General features: G+C 39.2%; 2 protein-coding genes across 4 annotated transcripts in view; one reads left to right on the top strand and one right to left on the bottom strand.

Annotated features, from left to right (window-relative positions):
- The window catches only part of LRRC34 (leucine rich repeat containing 34), a 43,088-nt gene extending 37,979 nt beyond the window's left edge, over nucleotides 1-5,109 (top strand). Inside the window, exons 11-12 of the transcript XR_011167453.1 lie at nucleotides 3,146-3,666; nucleotides 4,220-5,109. The gene's annotated coding sequence lies outside the window, so the exon portion shown is untranslated. The remainder of the gene's footprint in view (nucleotides 1-3,145; nucleotides 3,667-4,219) is intronic.
- A 5,697-nt stretch (nucleotides 5,110-10,806) lies between these two features.
- The window catches only part of MYNN (myoneurin), a 23,304-nt gene continuing 16,647 nt past the window's right edge, over nucleotides 10,807-17,463 (bottom strand). For all 3 annotated transcript variants that reach the window (XM_069083553.1, XM_069083552.1, XM_069083554.1), the window contains one exon: nucleotides 10,807-11,215. In XM_069083553.1, the coding sequence (XP_068939654.1) occupies nucleotides 10,953-11,215 (263 nt within the window). In that variant the 3' untranslated portion in view covers nucleotides 10,807-10,952. The remainder of the gene's footprint in view (nucleotides 11,216-17,463) is intronic.

The raw sequence follows: 17,463 nt of genomic DNA, 5'->3' as shown, positions 1-17,463 counted from the left end.
TTTCCTTCAAAGCTATCACATCCCATATTGGTACTGTATGTAATTCTCTCCTCTACTCTCTTCATATAGCTGGGCAGAAAGAACATCTGCCTCTTCTCATGAGATGTTCCTAGAGCCTTTTGTTGGTAAAGAAACAGCACATTTTCCAAAAGAAAAAGAAAAAAGAAACAGCACATTTTAACCTGTCTTGTCAAGGGATGGCTGGAATGGGTAGTTTGGTTGTGAAGCAGAGTCTGGAAGCAGGTCTAAGGGCTGATTGATGTGGTACACTGTGAGTTTGAGCTCACCAATCAAGATAGATGAACTCCAGGAAGTCCCAAAGATGACTGGATCAAGTTCCCCAGGGCAAGACATCGAGAGGTCTGATGGTCCAGAGGGGGCAGCAGCAGGTGGACAGGATGTGAGCCATGGTCTAGATGGCTGGGCTTCATGAGCTGGTGCTGCTCACTCAGTCACCGATCAGAATGGTTCAGCCCTGGGTTTGAATCAATGGATCAATGTTGCAAGGAAGCGAGGAAAAATTTCCTAAGAGAGCCACCCAGAAGCAGACTGGCCTGTCTCAGAAGGTACTAGATGTCCCTCATCAGAGAAGATTCTTTTTTTTTTTTAAGCAATCGGGGTTAAGTAACTTGCTCAAGGTTACACGGCCAGTTATTTCTGGGTGTGGTGCTAAGTATCTGAGCCCGGATTTGATCCAGGTCATCCCGACACTGGAGCCAGTGCTCTTACTTGCTGTGCTACCTGGCTGCCCCATCAGAGAAGATTCTTGTACAAGTATGGATGGGGCCAAACAACTCTAAAATTCTGATTCTGTGCCCAGAATCCTTCATCTTCACAATCAATCACATAATTGAGAGGTATCAGAAATGGAAGATTCTATAGTCTTCGTTCCTGTTGTTCATCATGCTTAGTCACATGACTGCATCAGTATTACAGTATTTCAAAGTAGGGAAATGGGGTTGGAAGTACACCAAGTTTAATGGTCTGTTACCTGGAACCAGGCAAAATCTGTCAACTTCTTCCAAATATGCTTTCATTAGCAAAAACTAACATCTTGCACCCGGTAAGCAAAACTTTCAGAAAGGACACCATTTACTCCTTCATCAATTTCTCTGGATAGCTACTAGTAAAAGAGAGAAAATAAGACAATGAAAGGGGAAAAGCAGAGGAATGTCTAGAGAATGAAAGCACTCAAATACGGTCTCATCATCATTGCCACCAATTTCTCATCTCAGACTCATACTTAGGGAGAGATGACCTGTGAGGTATTCCTGCTCAGAATCACGTTCCTGCTTATCCTTCCTTAAACTATCAAGACAACTCAACCAACGTTGGTTAAGCAGTTGTTTTATGCAAGGGACCATGCTAGGTGGTGGGATGAATAAAAACAAATTCTCATAAATTTCCTTTTCATAAGTCATTATCATTTTAAGATCTGTGAAGATCTCTCAATTCCTGGTATAGAGAATGGGCATTATGTGGAGGGTGTGGAAATCAACTAATGACCATTTCCACACCTTCCACTTAATGTCCATTCTATGCCAGGAATTGTGTGTTAATTTGCAAAAAGGTTAAGTGACTTTAAGTCACTTTAACTTCTGTCAACCTCAGTTTCCTTGTAGGTAAAAGGTGACTGGACTAGGTCCCCTCTAAAATCCCTTATAGTTCTCAGCCTATGATTGTGATTTGCATCAGTGCAGGAGAGCCGCCCATATATTTAAAACAAGGGATCTCTTAAAGCAAAGTGCTGAATGATTTAGAGTTTTGGATGGCATTTGCTCACAAACTAAATGTCAAATGATGAGATCAACAGGACCCACATCAAGGATTACCATTATGCCACTGCACAGTTATGTGATGACCTACAAGGATTTTCTTCTCCTCTGGATAGAGGTGGGTGGGCTGAAGAATGATAATGGTGGGACAAAGGCTCATTTTACATTCCCTTACACTAGACCCAGTCTATCCCTAGGTCTTGCTTCATTTTAAAGGCAATCTTCAGCTTGAGAGAGATCTTTTGACTCTAAAAGTGACAAAGCAGCAGGTGTGGAGACACTGGGAGCTGTAGTCACAACCCTCCACACAGGTGGCCCAGGCCATAGGGTCATCTTTTCACTGGAAGCAGCAGTGGGATTCGGCAGCCCCCTGTGTGTCTGAGCAGCCTTTTAAGGGCTGCACTGCTTACCTCCTGGTGTGAGGAAGGCACTAGGTAAAGGTGTCCTAAAAACCATCTGCTTACCCAACTCTGGCCTGATTAATGTAGTCGGCAGGGATCCCACACCCTGTGCTGAAAACATAAAAAAATGTACAAAAACTTCTGCAAAAATAATTCCACTCACCATTGGTACATGGAATGGGTGCACAAAATCCAGTAGACCTGAAAAATGAACAGCTCTTGTCGTGGGAGAACTCAGCAGATATTGCATCCAGAGAGTAGCCTGGAGTCAAACAAGGCTGGCAGACAAAGGCCAGCTTACTGAAGTCAGAGCTGAGTACACATTTTTCTGCAGTGGCTGCACTGAAGCTGGTGTAGATTTTTCACTCAAAAGCTTCTATGTCTACCACAAGGGGTGAATGACAGGCTTGTGATAATGTGATTGTCATGGCACCATCATCAGTGCTTCTATGTCTACCACAAGGAGTGAATGACAGGCTTGTGACAATGTGATTGTCATGGCACCATCATCAGTGCCTCTGCTCCCACCATGATGAACCCTGATGAAGTCAAAGAAAAATTTTATGAAGATCTGGAGACCCTTCTCATCAATGTGCCAAAAGAGAACAAGCTTCTAATTCTGCGTGACTTTAATGCTAGTGAATACCTAGTACAGTGCTTTACAGAGAACTGGCACGTCATCAGTATTTACTGAAATCCCCAATTTCTTAGCAATCCTAGGAGGTATGGTAAGAGACATTCACAAAGCCCTTTAAGGCTTTCAAAACACCTTACACAATGATCTCATTTGATCCTAACTTGGTGAGCTAAGCACTCCAAATCCTATTGGCTGTTGGTTCAGACTAATGAAATGGCTTGTCTAAAGAGACATCCCTCTTCTGACTCCAGATCTAGCTTTTGTCTCAGTCCTTCCAGGCCTCCAAGGTCTGGTCTCTACTTATCATGGCCACCTTCCCATTTGTATTTCAGGTCTTCTTCCAGGTCCCGTTTAGACAGCCCTTTCTCTCCATGTGAAAAATAATGCTTCGTTAAGAAATGCCCAGCTTGGGGCAGCCAGGTGGCACAGTGAGTAAGAGCGCCGGCCCCAGTGTCGGGAGACCTGGGATTGGTTCCGGCCCAGACTTCAAGGCTCCTTACCCATTCAGTCTTCAGCCTCACTGAAGCTTTTCGTTTCCTTACAAGACCAGAATTTGTGAAGGTGTGGATACTTTCCTCATGGAAATCTCTTATATCCTCAACACTTCCCTTTTTGTGAAAGTAAAATCAAAAAGCAAAATTTAAAACTTAGTTGGCTTCTCCACTTTCTATAGGCACTAAAAAAACTGCTTTATATATTTACAGAATGAGACATCATGATGTAAGGCTCATTTTGCCTTTCTTTTTATGGCTGTGTAGAACTCTCTACTGGGTCTTATACATTGACTCCATCAAGTACACTGTCTAAAGGTTAACATGAAAGTTACAGCTGCAGGGGCACAGTACAGCTATAGGTAAGTTAAGAGCCATAGATGCCCCAAAGAGGTGTATCAAAAAGCACCTCCCCCTCTTTAGCTCCCTGGAAGGGTTGGGGAGGAGAAATATAGTGGGAAATGAAGGTAATATTAAAACAAAGGCAACTGAGAAGCAGCTGTGGTAGAACAGAGAACTGGCCCTGGGATGGCTTGCTGTGGGGACCCCAGGGCAAGTCACTTGATCCTCTCAGTGCTCGAGGCCAGTTCCCTAAATTACAAAGAAAGTGTGCATCTTCATTGGCAGAAGAAACTTCCTATACCAATGAAATCATAGGTCTAATCCCTATCAAAATAAAAGACATAAAGGTTTTTTTTTTTAAAAACCTAATACAGATTAAAAACAGACAAAAATATTTTTGGTCACATTCATAAAAATAAAGCTTATAAGTACTTTTGGAGCTGATTTAAAATATAGTTTCAGATCTTGGCTATTACTCACTGTTTCCCCAGGAAACAGTTTTCTACTTGTAAAAACGGTTGCTCATTAAGATACTGCTTGATTCACCTAAAGTCTGGCTGTTAACAATTTTAGGTTCTATCTGCTGATGGACCATCCAGGATGCAGGATGCCAGGAGCTGGCCAGCAGGCTCGGACTCTCCTTGCCCTACTGGCAGTATCTGTTCCCTTGTCTAGGTTTTCCAGGAAGAAGTCTAAATATGACGAGAAGAAATGGATCCTGAATATGTTACATCCCATCACGTTTTAGGCTTTTAGAAGCTCACAATTTTTTGGTAATTTTCTGCCCTGCACTTTTCCAACCTCAGTATCATTTCAACCCACTGCCTGACAAAATTTTTTGATTAAACCAATACATTGGTGGCAAGAAAGCTTTCCAGGCCTAATCAGTGGTTGATTTACCACAGTTTTCTTTCTATAATCAGTCCTTTTCTTCAAGGGCAGTGTGCTTTTCAATGTGGTGTTTTTTTTTTTTCCCTGTCTCTTATCTGATTCAGAAATAAAGCAGCAATATATACCAGGTACAACCCTAAGAAACAGAAATCATTTTCGATTTCATAGCTATGCCAAGAAAACTTTTTGTCTTTAATGCTTATCAAGAGAAAATTCATGTTTTCAACATATTTTGTTGCCCTCTTGCAGGAGATTTCATCCTTAGTCTAGAAGCTAAAAGTTCAGTTTGACTGCTGGATCATGGATAAAGTAATTTTGATCTGCTTGAGTTTTTAAAGGAGAATAGAAAGTTATTTTATGTGGAGGAATCACCCCAACCTTGCTGGTTTCCTACTTTGAAACCTCAAGATTATAATCCATCATTAGATTTATCTTCTGCATCCAAATTCCAAGCGTATGGTGAGTCAATATAGGCAGTTCTTCACTGTATAAAAGGTCTTAAAGCTAGTAGATTTGGATGATGTATAGTGTATTTTAACATGGAAGAAAATCCTTGATATTATTCGTTAAACAAAAATTGCAACTGGCTGAATAGTATTTTTGTTGTCTTCAAACTATAGGAGCAGCATAAAAACAAGATCTAGGCATCAAGGCCATTAATACCCTAATATTAATGGTATAACATAAGTGAGAGGCCCCAGACTCACCCTTATCCTGAGCACCTATTTAATAACTAAAATTGAGTTTCTGTGTTTTCTTAATCAGACGAGGATGGTTTCATTTCTGGATTTACAACTTAGCCCAACACACAAATAAGAAAAACTGTTCGGATGATCAACACACTAACAAAAACTATTCAGATGACTGATACATATGAGAATCTACATAACACACATCAACATCTATAAAGTACAAACACCTGAGAAAACAAAACTAAAAATATTTTCCAAACAAAGCCTAGCACCCCACTGACTAAACAGTTTGCTAAATATTCATATTCAGTGCATTACTGAGAATATACGAATGAGTAAAAACTCACTGAGGGATTATGTACATACTATGTGCCAAGGCACCCTGCTAACTGCTAAGGGTAAGACAGCACCAAGGAGATCTCTCCCTGCCCTCAAGGAGCTGACATTCTGATAGAGAAAGGCAGCCTTGCCACACCGCACACAGGATGGGACTTCAGAGAGCATGCATATGCCAAGAACAAGGCAGCTGCTGACCCCTCAAAGCTGCCTGCCTTCCCATCTCTCTTCCTCAGTCAAATCATTTTATCACCACCTTACATTACATAATTTATGTAAAAATAATCACATCGTGTAATAATAGTGGATAAGAAATTCATTTGCATTACTGACTTTAACATACAAAAAATACATATAAAACACCAGGAAATTTTCATGTGCCATTGTGTCAACACTAAAATGAATTTTAGTATGAAGTTAAACAATACATAGGTGGCTTACCAATAAGAATTAAACAATCAATAAACATTAGTAACATAAACTGCATTCTAACTTGGCAGAAAAAGTCAGTTGTCATTTTTCACAAATGTTATTTGCCTAATTATGGCATGGTACATAGAGCAGAAGTTAAGAGTTCAATCCCAGCTTTAATGATCACTAATCATGGGCAAATCACTTAACCACTTGGCCTCAGTTTCCTCATATGCAAAATAGGGATAACTTTATTACCAATTTCAAAGATTATTGTGACACAAACAAGATACACAAACTGCTTTATAAACTTTCGAGTTTGACATAAATACCAATTATACATAATACATGCAAACATCCTCATGACCACGTCGTAACCATAACAAGAATTCATATTGTAAAGCATACTATCATGCTCTAAGGTCTGCTGAGTGTCCTGACACACAACAGATCATAGATTTTGTGCTGGAAGAGAACTCTTAAGTCATCTGGTCCAACCCCTTGATTTCACAAATGAGGAAACTGAGGTCTAGAGCAGTTAAGTGACTTCCAAGACCACCCAGATCTTAAGTGGCTCTTGACCCACGACACTGTATGACCTTCCAGATTTTCCTCAGAACAGCCCTGTGATGTGTCTAATACTATCTCTACCCACAGATGAGGAAACTGAACTTGAAAAAATCAAGTAATTTGTTCTTAGTCCCAAAGCTATCAAGCAACCAAGGTGGTATCCACAGTTTATGTGAAGTGGAGAGTATTTTTGTGTTTCTGAAATAAAGTATTTATGATACCCACCTATCCCCCTGACATTTCTTAAGCACTCCAATTCTACAAAAGGCTTTCCTTCCTGCATTTTAGATACATAATTTCTGTTAATTCGTATAATAAAATACAAAACATCTAAGAATTAGACACTGGATTATGTCGATACATTTTCAAGCTGAGCATTGTTTCTAAATGCTACAAAGGAGACTGATTATGGCTTGAGTTTTGACTTCAGCCTTAAGCAGCTTTTGTTTTAGCACAATAGAAGTCTCAGGCTGTATCTATATGGGAGGTAAGGAAGGAAGCAGACTCATTTCCCCACAGGATGGATTAAATGTAACCAAATCGATCATCTCAGCTTCTTATCTATCTTGGGTCACTCCTCCCCTGTTCTTCCCATGTACTCACTGCTCAGAAGACAAGGCCTGCCTCCTCCCTTTGGTCTTCTCTTAAAGCCCTGCATGCACACTGCTGGCTGGCCCCGCCTAATTTCAGGAACTTTTCCCTTGAAACTCAGTGAACTTTCAAGTTCTCTTTATTTTTAAAACAAAACTGTTGATCTATATTTGAAGCTGAAGTTTTAAAGAGAGGTAGGATTACTTGCTCCTTCAATGATCTGATTGGTTCAGGGATTAGAGAGAGCCCCTCATCTGTCTACTTCTTTCCTGAAGCCAATCACTTAATTTTGAGCTGTGTGGATAAGAAACAGCCATAAAGCTGTATGGAAGACCATGTGAAAATGACTCTCCTGACTTTATGTTCCAATTCTGACAATCCATTGGAAACCAAATGTTGTGCCCTACTTTTGAGTTCTAAAGTTATCAGGTAAGAATTAACAGAAAAATCATTCCAGAAACTCACCAAGTATTGTATTCAAAGGAATGACTATAAGCAATGCTATATGAATTCCATATTTATCCTATATTCAAAAGCAATTATTAGAAAAACAGGTCACATAGTGTCCATTTTAGCAACTTAGTTCTTGAAAATAACAAAAATTTCACTATTGCCTTATTTTTAGAAGAGTACTTTGTCCATACCATAATTTTTGGTATGTTCTAAACTCCTTCAATTAACAACTCTCTAAAACAAAAAGGAGGTATGAAGAATTACTCAAATGGAAAAATGAACCTCTTACAGTGACTAAACTTTAGTAACATTTGAAAAATTTAAAAAGGCATTAAATCATGTAAAAACACGTCTTTCTGTTAACAAGGTATTTCCAGCTAGTATCCATACACTTGTAAAAAAAAAAGTCTAAGTAGGTGGAAAGTTTACATGAAAACATCTCTTACTGCTTAAGAGCCAAGAAATGTGTAGAACAATGATTGAAAAGTCAGTATACATGATATTAATTTAGTGTAACACAGTTAAATATATCAAGTGTAGTCATTTTCATGAATTCTGTAAACAGAGCTTATAGAAAGAAATTTGTAGGGTACACTATTTAATTATTGCTGCAATAGAACTATATCAGACTCTAGAAAGGTTAAAATAATTTTCTAAATCAGTATTAAAAATAATCTGTAAATAAAGAACACCAAACAAATGCTATTTACAAACATCTAAAATGGCTGATATATAAATCTAAGCTTTTTTAGTTGGAAATCTAAGAATACAGTAGAAATAATCTAATATTACAAGTACAAAACAAATTCACATAGAAAGTACATTCTACCTCTCAGTGTGCTCTTCAGAATTAACTTGCTCAGTAATTCAATGTAAATAATGAATTCATTCAAAAAGAACAAGTCATCTCTTCCCACAATAGCACAACACAGATGTATTTAGTTTTAACAGTTGAAGATGAACTTGATCTGACACATGGGTTAAAATGTTTTCTTTTTAGATAGGCAAGGTCTACCATGAAACAGCAAACCAAATTAGCACACAGACTGAAAACAATGGTGTAGATTTGGTTAGAAAAAAATCAATACATGACCTCAATAGGTCGAGCTATAAAAAGTGGGCCATATGTCACAAATTCAGAGCCATGTCTTTTACAACGGACTTCTCAATTGCCAGTTGCCAAAAGTAACCATAAAAGGATATAAAAGAGGAAATTTAAAATCATCCCAATGTGGGTGCCACACAGAGTTTTCTTTAAGGCTGGTGTCTTACATGAGCACTGAACACCATCCACTACAAGAAAAATATATGCATATCATAAAAGAATCCAATGATTGGAAAAAAACATTCCCAGGAAGGAGCAGAATTCTATGTTCTCTTTATATTGCTGTTTTGGAAAAGCAGGTAAGAACAGGCTCAGGCAGTAATTGAAAATTTTAGAATGACTAGTAAAAATAAAATATTAAACAATGAAGCAAATGACGTGGTCAAAAACATAACTGAACTGAAAAACTAAGCAGCAATTGGGGGGGGGGGGGAAGCACAGAACAAAACTATCTGCCACCTATTACTCTGAGAAGATAGCCCAGAATACAGTGTTTGATTTGATGATGAGACGTTAGAATCCCAGGCTCTCTTTGGTGTCATTTTATAAGAATGGGACCTGATTGTTATATTTTCTTTATTTGAATTGAAATCCTGATCAATTTAAATCTGAATGGGCTAGTCACTTTACATTTTTTTCCCCAGAAATATAACAATGAAATGTAGAGCAATTAATACATCTATCTGATCAACAAAAATATGTTTCAGGTTTACTAATTAATTTCTTTTGTACTCAAATATTGCCTTTGTGTTCCACAAGGGTACTTGTGCCAAAAAAAAAAAATGACCAAGGTAATATTTCAACCTCAGTATTCAGTCAACCAGGTCCCTGGACTGACAAATGTAGCGAGGTCAGGGATGATGATGTTCTCATACCAGATGCCAAGATTTACTCTATTGTACTATATATAGTAAATACAAGGCTTTGCTGTGTGACCTGGCACAAGGAGATGAGGACATAATTAGAAACTCAAGATAAATAGCAAATGCATTAGATTTATTACAGAAGCAGTTTAAGAAAAGAAAAATCTGTGATTGTGGCTTGTTTGGTAGACACGAGGAGTCAGTGTGTTTGATCAGCATGACACACTGTCTCTGTGGAGCTGGAAATCCTATTAACCATATGGCACCAGAGAGCAGTTAAAAAACCCCCACAAAAACCCATTCTGGTGACAGAGAATCAGGATAAGAGGGATTAAGTGGAAAGTAAATATGAAAATAATCTGCTTTTGCCTATCCAGGCTGTCAAGGACTTTTAAAAAGCTACCAAAGCAACCTATTGCCATGGTTTAGAGGAGTGAGAGATAATTCTGAAAAGGAAAAGTGGCCTTGTTGGTGAAGATTTACATTCATTTGTAGTTCTAAAAAACTGGGCTTACTTGTAGTCTGCTTTAAACTTGTAATTTTGGGGTTTTTTTCACCTTTTTTACCATTAGGATTTAATTTTGCTTTTTAAAGGTGTGCAGGTAAAAGGTGAAAAGTTGACAAAATTAACGAATCTTTCAGCCAGCTTACTTTCCTTACCAAAAATATACTTGATAATTTTTCATTAGCTTATGTCAAAGTAGGTCAAATTATGAAACTGCTTTTTGATATAATAAAGGTATTAAACACCTACTGATGGATTACTTTTGAATGGAATGCTGAAAAAGAAGTGTTCTGGTGGACAAAAAAAAGAAATGAGAGTTTCATAGCACTTAATGATAGACTTTTCCCTTTTTTTTTATTAAAGGATTGCTTATCCCAAACTGGCATGAATATCAGTAGAGAAGAAAAATAAATTGTAATTGGATTCCTAGGTTTTTCTGGCCAGAAATATGAACTCTTAATTCTAGATGAAATCTAGAGCTGATCATTTTATTCTTTTAAATAATAGAAAAAAGGAAAATCTGGAAGACACTGTTTTATTTGGTAAAGTGATAAATTCTATTAGAATAATTAAGGGGTAGTCCTAAAGAACAAAAATGTAGTTTTCAGGACTACTGATGAAAATGTCTTTTCACTTTCTATTATAAAATACCATTAGCTATGTAACTCGTTCTCCAAAAATGGTGTGCATACACTTCTGACTTTTCAAGCAAAATAAAAACAAAAACAAAAAACAAGCATTGCACAGTGAAGATGCAGTTGCCTTTACTCAGCTGAATGAAAAATGATAACAACCCAAATGATAGTGAATGAGGATGTTCACCTTGCTAGAGAGGTCTATGTTCGCTACCAGAGCTATTTATTGAGTAAAGTCCATATTGCTCATAAAGTCAGTATAACTGCTGCAGGAAAATAAACTGTGGTTCTGAATACCCATTTACAGTTGATCTCAACAATGTGTCCGATGACGGAGACTGACTGTCTGTTACAGGCAACAGCATCTGGTGGTCCTCCGTTCCAAGGGGAAGAGTTAATGGTAAAGTCATATCAGAAGGTTTCACATCTATAGGTTCTGACAAAGGACTTTTCTGTATGGGATCTTGTTCATTAAAAGTGTTATCCCCCATGGTGGAATCTAGGGTTTTCTCAGATCCTGAAAGGAAAAAACAAAATAAACCTTAACTTCTCAAAGACACCCAATGGTTCTCGTCGCTGGTCCCAGAAGTATGCTCCCCCAGTGGCCTTTTCCTCAGAGTGCTCCCCATTCTTGGAGACAGGAAGAGCTTAATTCAAATCCAGCCCCAGGCACTTAGTTTCCTTATCCATAAAATGGGGATAAGCACAGCACCTACCTCCCAAGGTAACTTGTGTAAAGCAATCTATAAATGCTAGCTTATGATCAGCGTTGTTACTATACCATATCCCTGTGGCAACCCTTTGAGTGATACTCACCATGCATATTCAGTATTTATGTAGCACTTAACCATGCTTTTTAACTAAACTGTAAGTGTTTTAAGGTCAGAGACTGTTCCCTTTCTTTCTAGGCACAGTGGGATGCTTCTACAAGAACCTGCAACCTTGGCCTAAGGAGCCAAACTCCCCACATCCAGAAGGTCTCTGAGCAGGCCCTGGAGCCAGGAAGACTCATCTTCCTAAGTTCAAATTCAGCCTCAGACACTTTCTAGATGTGGGACCCTAGGCAAGTCACTTAACCTTGTTTCCCTCAGTTTCCTCACCTGTAAAATGAGCTTAAGAAGGAACAAACCATTCCAGGATCTCCACCAAGAAACCACAAACAGGGGCGCAAAAAAGTCATATATGAGTGAAAACAACTGAAAAATGACAAAGCACTTTCCAAGCTACACTTTTTCTTTTTGGCGGCCTGGTGGTGGCAACTAATTTCACAGTACTTGGTAACTAACCATACTGTAGGTGCACTGAGAACAGACTGCGCAATTCATTTTTAATTCCCTAGACAGTGTGGCATTGCAATAGAGAGCCCGGGTCTTGGGAAGACTTGACTTCAAATCCTGCCTAAGACATTCACAGTGACCATGCGGACCAATCACAAGATCTCCCTGGGCCTTTGCTTCCAATCTGTAAAGGGAGGACAACAGACTTGACCTCACAGGGTTGTTGTAAGACTCAAATGAGATCATATCTGCAAAGTACTCTGCCATAAAGGAATGAATAACAATTACGGTTTATTATCTGCTATTAGTTTCTTTATGAGATTCTGACTTGTCAACATAGTGATTTTTATGTCCAAGCTCTCTGGTTTCCAGTCCTAGGCTGGTAGATAGAAAGCATATTGTAACACTGTCCTCTGAACAAGGTCAGTGGATACATGTAATCCTAACTCCCTTTTCTTCGAGTCCCCATCACTAACACTCAGGCCCTCGACTTGCCCAGCCATCATACTTCATGCAAATGACTCCTGGGCTAACCTCTCAGTCCGGCTTTTGCCTTGGTGTTTTTAATGCCTGACCTTTATTTCCAGTTGGTTACCTGGACAGCAGGACAAAGTCAATCAACCTAAAACCAGTCAGAGCATCTCTCTCTCCAACCAAGTTCCCTCAACTGACATTCCTACTGCTCTTTCCATTTATGGCCACGTGGTCACAGACAAGTGATTTCTCTGAATCATGTTTTCCCATCTAAAGCCACTATTCCAGGTTATTGTTAGGAAAGTATCTTAGAAACCTATATGCATGGGAATAGCTATTAACATTTTCCCACAAGCTTGCAAGCTGTTATCGACTTATAACATAATCATCTAATCTTCAAAGAATTGAAAAAGGGCATCAAGGCCTGATACCAAATATCATACCATAAAAAAGTTAGAAAAGAATCAGATAAGGTGCCTTCACAGCTCTGGGTAGGGGTGAATTCTTTTTTTTTTCCCCCAAAGAAAACCAGTTTTACTGAAATAGTTACAACATCATAGCCTATCAACTAACTCCCTATTGCCCATTTTTGGTCCATCCAAAGACTGTTCTGTTTGGAAGGGAAAACAGAAGCAAAATGCACAAGATTCTGGCTTGTCCCAGTCATCTCTCATCAACCTGCTCACTCCTAAGCAATGATCCAATTCTGTTTTTTAGTCCCTCCTTTTCCCCTAAAACAACTTAAAAAGGAGAAAGCCATTTTTACCAGCTTTAATTTTCTTTTGCCAGGTTCAGCTCCCTCTGAGTTTTAGGACTCCCAGTGGGATTCTTACAAAACCACCGGCCTAGAGGGTGAATTCTTAACCCAAGGATACCCAGAGGCAATACTGGAATTTCAATTGTATGAAACTGAAAAGCTTTTTTTTTGCATCAGCAAAATACAACTAGGACAGCAGAGGAAGCAGATAGGGGGCCAGGCGTGGGTATATGTGCATCAGAAATCTCTGAGAGTGTCTACAGAGAAATCAACAGGACCAAAAGCCATTTCAATAGATGGTATCACACTATTTTTTTTTCTCTTTTGGAGGGCAATTGGGGTTAAGTAACTTGGCCAAAGTTACACGGCTAGTTTTTTTTTGTGTTGTGTGTGAGGCCAGAACCAAACTCAGGTCCTCCTGACTCCAGGGCCGGCGCTTTACTCACTGCGCCACCTAGTCACCCCCCCACCCCCACCCCCAGCAGACACTTCTGAAAAGAAATGCACATTATTAGCAGCCATGTGAAAGAATATGTCATTAATAGTAAGATACACAAATCGATTTTGTGTGACCCTGAGCAAGTCACTTAACTCCGATTGCCTCCCCCTCTCTTCTCTCATCTAAAAAGGCAGCTAGGTGGCACAGTAGATAGTGCACCGGCCTTGGAATCAAGAGGACCTGAGTTCAAATGTGGCCTCAGACACTTGAAACTTACTAGCTGTGTGACCCTGGGCAAATCACTTAACCCCGATTGGTGCAGGCTTCATACCACACCAAGCAAACTGGCCAAGAGCACAAATTATGAGAAGAGTCGATGCTGGGGGTGTTGAGAACGACCAGCCCACTGATGCATATGGCTGGTGTTCCTGAAAGTTGCTCTAACAATTCAGAATTATGTGAAAAAACTGATTCAGCTGTCCATACCATCTGACCCAGAGATTCCACTGTGAAACATGTGGCCCAAAAAAAGTCAATGACAAAAAGCAAAGACCTGTTATACCCCAAATAATTGTAACGGCACTCTGTAGTAGCAAAGACCTGGAAACCAATCACTGACTGGGGAATGAACAAGTAATAGAAAAATCAGTGTAATGGAATATCATAGTTCTGTAATAAGTCATGACTATGATGGGAAGAATGAAAAGACCTGGATGGACTGACACAAAGTGAGGCCGAACCAGGAAAACTTGAGACCAACCACAGCATAAAATGGAAAGAACAAAAATGAAGGGACTCAAACTGAAGGCTGGAATTCTTCTACTGGCCACCCTGGAGGGGAAGGTTAGAGAACGATGCACAAAAGGGCAGATGGCAAGGTTATCTGTATCAAAGGACAGAGCATCCAAATTAGAGAGATCACACATATCCATCTGGAAAGAAAAATTCGACTCATCAGCCATACTTGCCAACAGATGGTAAACGTTTTAGGAACAACACACAAAGCCCAATGTCCTGCAGTCAATGTCCGTGCCAGTCTAACCTGCCTCCAACTTCTGCTCATCATCCTTCACGGCCAAGAAAAAGCAAGTCTGGTGCCTCTTTCCTACGCAATTCCTTCAGATTCATGACGAGAATCATCAGGTCTTCAGCTACACATGCCTCGTGGCTTCACCTAATTCTCACAGGGTTCTTCCACATCCTGGAAACACTTATCAGTCAGTACTCAAATCAGTGAGTAATCCTTCGGTAATACAGATCCCACAGGTATGCCTAACAATTCTGTGCAACCTTTCTCTACAAAGGCACAACAAGGAAGTATTTCTTCACAATGACATCCTGAAGATACCACTGGAGAGTGAGAAGGCAAGATCAGTCCTTGCTTTTTCCACATGACCAGGCCTTTATTGGGAGAGGGTGGGTGAGCACAATCAAGGTGAAGTGACTTGCCCAGGGCTGCACACCCCAGGCTTTTATTTTCGATCATGTATTTCTTTGATGACATCTTTCATGCTTCTGCCATTATTCCTTGATTACAATATTATAAAAATTCCTGCAGATTTTTTCCATCTTTTGTCACTTTGTTGTCCCATTTCATCCTCAAATATCCTTAGGATGGCTTTTATTAATTGGGGCTCTCATCTAGTTTTTCTTAAAACTGATTTTTCCTTCAACTGCTTCTCACTGTTTTATGAGACACTGATGATCATAATCTTCCACTTTTGGTAAGATTTTACATATAAGCTTACCCGATAAATTGGTGGACAAGTGTGCTTGGCTATTATCACTTTTTCCATCTGGCAAATCAACTTTTTGCTAAGGTGTTTTTAGGGGTTTTTTTTTGGTATCTTTCTTTATGACAACTGTCTTATATCACAACTTTCTATAAGAAATTATAATTGGTACAGACATTCTTTGTATTTTCCTCATTTTAGCATCAATAACTTGTTTTAACTGTTTGCCATATCATTTTTCATTTCTTTTTTCTTCTAGCTTTGTATTTTTATCTCACTTTAGTATTGTGACATTTCCTGTCAGCTAAAATATAATCAATTTCATTTGGGGGGCTCTTATTTAGTGACAATGGCCATCACAATCAGTGTGCCAGACAGATGCTAACTTCTGTACTTGCCTGCAATTTTTCTCACAAACACAAAATATTTCATTACATAAAACATTAAAATAAGCTTTGTGTGATTTATTCTACGTTGGTTTTAATTTTCAACTCTGGTGACAAGTTGAGTTCTACATCCCAGGTCACAAAAATACATACTAAGGTAATGAGTCAAAAAAAGGCTTCTGCTTAATCTAACTCTTCAAGAGGCCATTGCATCTGCACCCAAAATAAAGCCCTCCTCTCATATTCTAGATCCATCCAGCCTAATGTGCTGCAACCATTCACTGTCTTTAATAAAAGCCTTTTCTATTCTTACTTTCTTATCTAATTTTCAGTAGCATAAGATAATGTAGAGAAATGGTTGACATTCAAGCTTCAAAACAGTCATCTGAGAAATGTTTATTAAGTCTTTTCTATTCTGTAAGAAAATCACTAGAGAAAGAGGTCACTATTTGAAAGTCTATGGTCACACATCCCCAACAATTATGCAGAAAAGGATGTAAAATATTTGTATTATTTACAAATCAATAACTGTGCCACCTACAGGTATAAATGTGAGTGTGTATGCATATATGTATGTAATTTAACTTTGGTTTGAATGTATTTATTTTTTTCTCCACCCTTGCTGGTAAATGTAAGATAAAACATGTCGCTTGGCAAAAACTCTAAAAAATCCCTATGCTTGCACAGTTTGTTTTGCTAAAGAATTTTTTTTTGTTTTCTGTTAAACTAGTCTAGATCCAAAATGTAAGGAAAGGGAAGAGCCAAGATGGAGAAGATAAACCAGGAAGTTGTCTGAGCTCTCCCATTTCCCTCAGAAACAATGTTAAATCAAGCCTCTAAACAGATTCTGGAGCAACAGAACCCACAAAAAGATGGAGTGAAACAATTTTCCAGCTTAAGATAACGTAAAAGGACTTCTGCAGGATGGCCAGGTAGCTCAGTGAATAAAGTACTGGCCCTGGAGTCAGGAGGACCTGAGTTCAAATCTGGCCTCAGACACTTAACACTTACTAGCAGTAGCCCTGCCTTCCCCCTGCAAAAAGAAAAAAAAAAAAAAGACTTCAGGAAAAGTCTGTCTCACTTGTGCAAAAGGGGAGCACAACGGGTGTGGGCAAGACAGCAGGAAGTTCTTGCCCACAGTACAGATCAGCAACTGAGGCCCCATGGTCCTATTTCAGCAGGCCAGTGACATAGCAGGCCAGCAGTGAAGCCTCCAGCCTCCATGTAGAAGGCAAATACAAGCCACTGAACCTGGCACAACAGGCATAGCTAAATCGGGCCATCCCCGGCGCCCTGGCAAGCTGCAAGTATCTCAGGCCTTGGTGTAGAAAGACACTGACCACTCTCCTGGTCCCTAGCATAAGAAGCTTTGCCCCAGGAGCAGAGCTCAACTTAAATCTACTATTTGATAAACCCAAAAACTCCAGCTTCTAGGATAAGAACTCACTATATGACAAAAACTGCTGGTAAAAATGGAAAATAGTATGATAGAAACTAGACATAGACCAACATCTTACACCACATAACAAAATAAAGCCAAAATGAAGACATGATTTAGATATAAAGATTGATACTATAAGCAAACTGGGAGAGCAAGGAATAGTTTACTTGACAGATTTATGGAGAACAGAAAAATTTATGACTAAACAAGAGATAGAGGGGTGGCCAGGTAGCACAGCGAGTGAGAGCACCGGCTCCA

Source organism: Petaurus breviceps, unplaced genomic scaffold (genome assembly GCF_028583685.1).
Source record: "Petaurus breviceps papuanus isolate PSGF00001 unplaced genomic scaffold, PetGlider_PUasm1.0 173, whole genome shotgun sequence".
NCBI lineage: Eukaryota > Metazoa > Chordata > Mammalia > Diprotodontia > Petauridae > Petaurus > Petaurus breviceps.
The sequence above is the reverse complement of the archived record's forward strand: the minus strand, read 5'-3'. Positions and strand labels throughout refer to the sequence as shown.